Raw genomic sequence first — 7064 nt, 5'->3', positions numbered from 1 at the left:
AAGAGATCCATGCAAGACGGTCCTCCGGAATTCGTACAAAAAAGACAATATAACAGTAAGTTGTAAGTGTTTCAGTTGTTGTGTAGTTAGTGCAAATAAACATTTATTCATTTATCACAATTAAGCAGTTTTGTGAACATTTATTCATCAAAAGACAGAACATTGGTCAGCTCCGACAGGATCACAGTGAGCTAGAGTTTGATACAAACTGTGAATGTGTATGTGAACAATTGTTACATTGCTCTTTGTTTAGTGCTGTTCATGTGCGCAGTGACATTTATTAATTCTTCTGGAAACTATGTGAATAGACATAAGTGAGAACACGTTCATCAGTGTGGACTTGTGTGTGGACTTGTGTTTATTAGTTAGTGTGGACTTACAATATTTTTCAAGATGAAGGACTCAGAAAGAAGCAAGTTAGTGAAACAACGTGGTGTGTGCAAAAGTCAGCTGACAAGAATTCAAAACTACGTAAGTAATATTAATTCAACAACTACAATTAGTCAGGTGAAAGTACGTAAGACTGCAATGATTGAGTTGTACAAAAAGTTCGATGAAGTACAATCACAGTTAGAAATAAATTACGAACAAGTAGAGGACGATGCATATAGGGAGGAGTTTGAAACCAATTACTATGATGTATTAGCGCAACTAGAGGATTTTATTATTCAGCGTAGCCAAGAATCTCATTCAAACAATTCCTCAAAAAATGAGAATCAGGTGTCAAATGATCAATTAAAATTGCCTCGTGTTGAATTGCCATCATTTGAAGGACGATACGAAAATTGGCTTTCATTTTCAGACAATTTTAAAGTTATGATTCATAATAACGATAACCTGTCAGTGTTGCAAAAGTTCCATTACCTTAGGAGTGCATTGAGAGGGGAGGCGTATGATTTAATAGCGAATCTGCAAGTTACAGAAGCTAATTATAAAATTGCATGGCAATTATTGAAAGACAGGTATGAAAATAAGCGTTTGATTGCAGCTACTCATGTCCGTAATTTGTTACATATTAAATGTATCACAAAGGAAACTACATCAGAATTCAGAGAATTTATTAATACAGCTACTAGTAACTTGAATGCATTACGAGCTTTAGATTTGCAGACACCACTATTTTTAGAAGAGGTTTTGTTAGTTCAACATTTCGTTTCACAATTAGACAGTAACACTAGGCGTGCGTGGGAGTTACAAATCACAGATCATTCTTTCCCTCCCTTATCAGAGTTCTTTGCTTTCTTGGAACGTAGGTGTCAAGCATTTGAAACTATAAAAAATACACCATCGCAGGAAGTAGTGTCAAGGTCAAGGGGCGATAAAAATAGACAGAGTGCTGAACCAAAACAAAAAGAAAAAACAACCAAATCATACGTGACAACAACTCAGTCTTTCTGTAACTTTTGTAAACAAAACCTAATACATCAGTTGTTTAAATGTCCTGCATTTTTAAACGCTGAAGCAAAAGAAAGACAAGACTATGTTCGAGATAATTTATTGTGTTTCAACTGTCTCAAAAAAGAATGTAAAGTAAAGACGTGCAGATCAGGTGACTGTAAAAAGCATAATACCTTGCTGCATTATGATGTAATGTCAAAAGCAGATGAGAAAACCAGTGTTGCTAATTCACAATCAAGAAATTTTTCGAGTCATTCTAATACGAATAGAGAAAATATAACACAAGGTTCTTATTGCAATTTCAAGGGAAAACCAAATGTTACTGTTATGTTATCTACTGCTATAGTAAATGTACGAGATGCAAATGGTAAATTACATCCATGTAGAGTATTATTAGATTCTGCCAGTCAAAGTAATTTTGTAACTGAAGATTTGGTTCAAAGGTTGCGTCTACCTAAAAATAAACACCGAGTTCCAATTCAAGGTATTAATAGTGTGATTAGTGAAACAACGCATTGTGTAGATGTACATGTAAACTGTTTAGTTTTGCTCAAAATAACAAATAACATTCCAAGTAGGCCAATAGATCATACTGATTGGAACTTGCCGACAGACATAGTGTATGCAGATCCTAATTTTCACTAACCAGATACTATTGACATTTTGTTAGGCGCGGAAGTGTTTTTGGACATTTTGCGATCACATAAACTGACTAGACCAGGGAATTATCCAGTAGTACAAGAGACTGAATTTGGGTACATTTTGGCGGGTAAAGTCCCTACAACAAGAGATTCTAGTATACCACAAGTGTCATTTTTTTGTGCAAGAAAGTAACCTTGATAGACAGTTACAGACATTTTGGGAGCTCGAAACTATACATTCAACAGTCATGACTCAAGAAGAAAGGCAATGTGAACGACGCTTTGAGGAAAACACTACCAGAGATAGCAGTGGTCGATTCGTTGTACGTCTGCCAATTAAGCAAAACCATAAACCATTAGGAGAATCATATAATTTAGCTCATCGTAGATTTTACCAGCTAGAAAGACGGTTGCAGCAGTGTCCAGAAATTAACGAGCAGTACTGTAACTTTATGAGGGAATATGAAGAATTAGATCATATGAAACCAGTGAAAGAAGAACATGAAAATAATGGTATGAAATGTTATCTGCCACATCATGCAGTATTGAAACCATCCAGTACCACAACAAAGCTAAGAGTGGTTTTCGACGCTTCTGCAAAGACTTCAATGGGGGTTTCATTAAACGACATACTTATGACAGGACCAACAATCCAGCAAGATTTACATTCAATTGTCACGAGATTTCGAACCTTTCCTATTGCTTTTACGGCGGATATTCAGTCAATGTATCGAATGATTAAAGTTCATGAAGATGACATTGGACTTCAAAGAATTCTGTGGAGATATTCATCAGTAGAACCAGTCAAGATTTATGAGTTGCAGCGGGTCACATATGGTGAAGCATCATCACCATATTTGGCGACTGCGTGTCTTCGAAGGTTAGCGGAAGAAGAAAGAAGTAAATATCCTCAAGCAGCGACAGTATTGGAACGTGATTTTTATATGGATGATGTAAGCTCAGGATGCCATAACGTTGAACAGGCGTTAAAGCTCCAGAAAGAACTTATTCAATTATTGCAAAGCGGTGGGTTTACTTTAAGAAAATGGTGTTCGAACGAGCCAGCATTGTTGGAAGCAGTGCCAGAAGAACATAGGGAAATTCACTTACCGTTTGAATTTGAGTCCGAGTCAGGTGTTTCAACATTGGGTTTATCGTGGAATCCTGCATCAGATAAGCTTCTCATCACCAACAAGTCAGTTAAAGAATGTCTCACGTCCAACATACCAACCAAACGTCAAGTGACTTCGACCATAGCAAAAATATTTGATCCTTTAGGACTGATAAGCCCAGTAGTTATTCCGTTCAAGATTTTCTTACAACAACTGTGGATCCATAAGATCAATTGGGATGATCAAATACCATCAGAGCTCTATCAACAATGGTTAGATCTGTGTCATCATCTTCCAAGTGTTAATGAAATACAAATTGATAGATGTGTAGTATTGAAGAATTATGTTCATGTCGAGATACATGGGTTTGCTGACAGCAGTCAACTTGCTTACGGCTGTTGCATATATGTTAAAACTGTGGACATTTCAGGCAAAACTACTGTTAAACTTTTGGGTTCTAAATCGAGAATAGCTCCTATTAAAAAGGTAACGTTACCAAGACTTAAACTTTGTGCGGCAGTACTTTTGAGCAGGTTGTATCACAAAATAATTCAGGTATTAAACATTTCAGTGGATAGTACTTACTTCTGGACCGATTCAAAAATAGTGCTTGCATGGATATCATCTCCAGCTGCCAGATGGAAGGAGATCGTGGCAAACAGGGTTGCAGAGATACAGGAGATCACATCAGTCAACCAGTGGCATCATGTGTCGTCAATGGACAATCCAGCCGACATTATTACACGGGGAATGGATCCGAAACAGTTGAAGGAAGCAGATATTTGGTGGCATGGACCCGCATGGCTTGAATCATCGGCATGGCCCGAACAATCAGAAGTGGTAGACGAAGAAAGGAAAGTAACGAGCATATCTTTAGTCAGTTATGAAGGTGACATAAGCTTTCTGGAAAAATTTTCATCATTGTGGAAACTATTGCGAGTTATTTGTTTGTGTCGTCGTTTTATTTACAATTGTAAAAATCACAACGAGAAGAAAGTAGGAACTATTTCCACTACTGAAATTAGTGATACTTTACAACAATGCATTAAGCTAATTCAGCAGGTTAGTTATTCGCAAGAATTCAAGAACTTAGCTTCATCAGACCAAGTTTCATCCGAAAGTGAACTTAAATCTTTGTATCCATTTATAGATAATGAACAGTTGCTACGAGTGGGAGGACGGCTAAAAAATTCCGACTTACCGTATGATAGCCGACATCAGATCATCTTACCACCTAAAGAGCATCTCACCAAATTGATAATTGAAGCGGAACATAGAAGATTGTTACATGCTGGACCGCAGTTATTGATTTCATCATTGAGGCAAAAATATTGGATCCCACGAGCTAAACAAGTCGTTCGATCTATCACTCATCAGTGTCTAGTTTGTTTTAAATTGAAAGCGTCAGCCTCAGAACAACTCATGGGTCAATTACCATCAGCACGAGTACAGCCAGCTCGAGCTTTTATTCACGTAGGGGTGGATTTCGCCGGTCCCCTAATGATTAAGCAAGGAACTAGATCTCGTAAAGTGACAAAGGCGTATGTTGCAATATTCGTGTGCTTAGCAACCAAAGCGATTCATATGGAGTTAGTGAGTGATTTGAGTAGCCAAGCATTTTTTAGCAGCTCTTCGAAGATTTGTATCAAGAAGAGGCAAATTTTCGAACATCTATAGTGACAACGGAACCAATTTCGTTGGAGCGCAGCGAGAACTTAAGGAGCTTCAACAACTACTCAGTTCACAACAATTTCAAAACTCAATTCAAGATGTTGCAGTGCAAGAAAGATTTACATGGCATTTCATTCCACCCAGAGCAAGTCATTTTGCAGGCATTTGGGAAAGTGCAGTGAAGTCATTTAAGTTTCATTTAAGAAGGATAGTAGGTTGCACGATTTTGACATTTGAAGAACTCAACACAGTTATAACACAAATAGAAGCCTGTTTGAATTCAAGACCAATCACCGTTCTATCCAATGATTCCGATGATCCTTCATTTTTGTCGCCAGGACATTTTCTTATTGGTGAACCTTTGATGAGCATTCCGGAACCAAATCTAGTGGACATTCCGACCAACCGATTATCAAGATGGAATCACCTTCAGAAGATGAAGCAGCATTTTTGGAAACGATGGTCTCAGGATTATTTACATGAACTCCAGCAGAGAAGAAAATGGACAACAAAACAACCTAATATTTCTATTGGAGATGTGGTTCTAATCAAAGAAGACAATTCTCCTCCATTGTCATGGAAATTGGGTGTCATTCAACAAGTGTTTCCGGGTAAAGATGGACTAGTGAGAGTAGTGAGTGTAAAGTGTAAGACAGGGACTGTTAAGAGACCAATTACTAAAATTGTACCTTTACCTAAAAGGATAATGTGGATTATGTGTAAGTTGATTGACTTAGTTCAATCAAGAGAGGGGAGAATGTAGAGACTTTTATAGTGAGTTTGTATCATTGCCATTACATTTTCATAACGTTTCTCTTTTGTTTTAAAAACAGTTTTTGTGTGTGAGTGTCAGCAAGTTGAGCACCAAGAGATCCATGCAAGACGGTCCTCCGGAATTCGTACAAAAAGACAATATAACAGTAAGTTGTAAGTGTTTCAGTTGTTGTGTAGTTAGTGCAAATAAACATTTATTCATTTATCACAATTAAGCAGTTTTGTGAACATTTATTCATCAAAAGACAGAACAATATTTTATTCGGAACGCAGACTATTGCAACATACGGTATTCTGCAGTTGGTAATTCTGTTGTCGAGAGACGTTTTGGTAGTAGTTTCACTTGTAGCAACGACCCACTCACCGTTTGTCAACCTATAGCAATATCACTGTGTAGGGGGGCCACTAGGGGGGCCAAGAATTTGAGCAAGGGGCCTTCCCCCCTTGGCCCTTCCTTAGCTTCGCCACTGATGTTAACGAATCCTAACCGGAAAATAACGCCATCAGTTTGATGGACTACTTTTTCGCTCATGGGAACGCAGCAACTACAGTCAATGGACTTATTAAATTTGCTGAAATATTTCCTCTAAACAGGTTCGCTATTCCCGACCATATGTTTTAAATTTCCGTCATATCACAAGTCGAGACTCAACAGATACAATATCCAAGCCACGCTCCAACATCACATACTAGCATATTTCCAGTTACTACAAAATTCACAGGCCACTCTCCAACTCCACAACCGAACACATCCCGTGATACTACCGAAACCCCTAGTCATCCTTCAACAAAACATGGCACTTCCAGCGATGCCGCAGGGGAAAACAACATAGCTCCAACGACTCCCAACAAGGCGATTAAGCTAATTTTTCCAACTCCTAGTGTATCTAGACCAAAGACATCGAAAAGAAAACAAACAGCTGATATTCTCACCCAACAAGATTTCATTGTGAAGAAATTAAAGTATGATGCTCTGAAGAAGAACCTACAACGTCCCAAGCAGATGACGTTACAAGACGCCAAAAAATCTCTTCTTCATCATCGTTCGCATCTTCGCTTGTCATGTATGACAGTGACAGTTCTATTGGTGACAAAGAAAATGTATGTGTTGAGTATGCAGAAACAATATCTATTGCAGACTGAATACAGTGTGCTATGTGCGCAAGGTGGCTACACGAAAATGCTCAGTGTACTCTGATAAGTGTTCTGCTTGTGGATGAACACAAAACAAGAAACTAGGGGCTACCAGAAAGAATGTGTAAGGTAATAAACATTTTCTTTGTTTGACATTCTCTCTGCGCCATCTTACCCACCCAAGTGCGCCATCTTTCCCACCTGGGTGGGGCAGATGCCTAAAATCTTCACTTTTTGGATGCATAATGATGTTAGGGACTGTCAATAACGTAGTTCATGTGCGTTTCGATGACTGAAATTATTCATTAATGACTGAAATTACATGTAATCTGTT

The 7064-nt window shown here is 38.1% G+C and overlaps 2 protein-coding genes across 2 annotated transcripts; both read left to right on the top strand.

The window, feature by feature from the left end:
* Nucleotides 1-393: 393 nt before the first annotated feature.
* LOC145679351 (uncharacterized) lies at nucleotides 394-2043 on the top strand. The gene has a single exon (XM_081749935.1). It carries the CDS (start codon nucleotides 394-396, stop codon nucleotides 2041-2043), a length of 1650 nt encoding a protein of 549 aa, XP_081606061.1.
* Nucleotides 2044-2287: 244 nt separating this feature from the next.
* Nucleotides 2288-6794, top strand: LOC145679350 (uncharacterized). The gene is made up of 4 exons (XM_081749934.1): nucleotides 2288-4009; nucleotides 4214-4740; nucleotides 4829-5541; nucleotides 6238-6794. Exons 1-4 carry the CDS (start codon nucleotides 2288-2290, stop codon nucleotides 6792-6794), a joined length of 3519 nt encoding a protein of 1172 aa, XP_081606060.1.
* The last annotated feature ends 270 nt before the right edge of the window (nucleotides 6795-7064 follow it).

Source organism: Thermobia domestica, chromosome 2, assembly GCF_964235325.1.
Source record: "Thermobia domestica chromosome 2, izTheDome1.hap1.1, whole genome shotgun sequence".
Taxonomy (NCBI): Eukaryota; Metazoa; Arthropoda; class Insecta; order Zygentoma; family Lepismatidae; genus Thermobia; species Thermobia domestica.
Note: the sequence above shows the minus strand (reverse complement) of the source record. Positions and strands in the feature narration are given on the sequence as shown.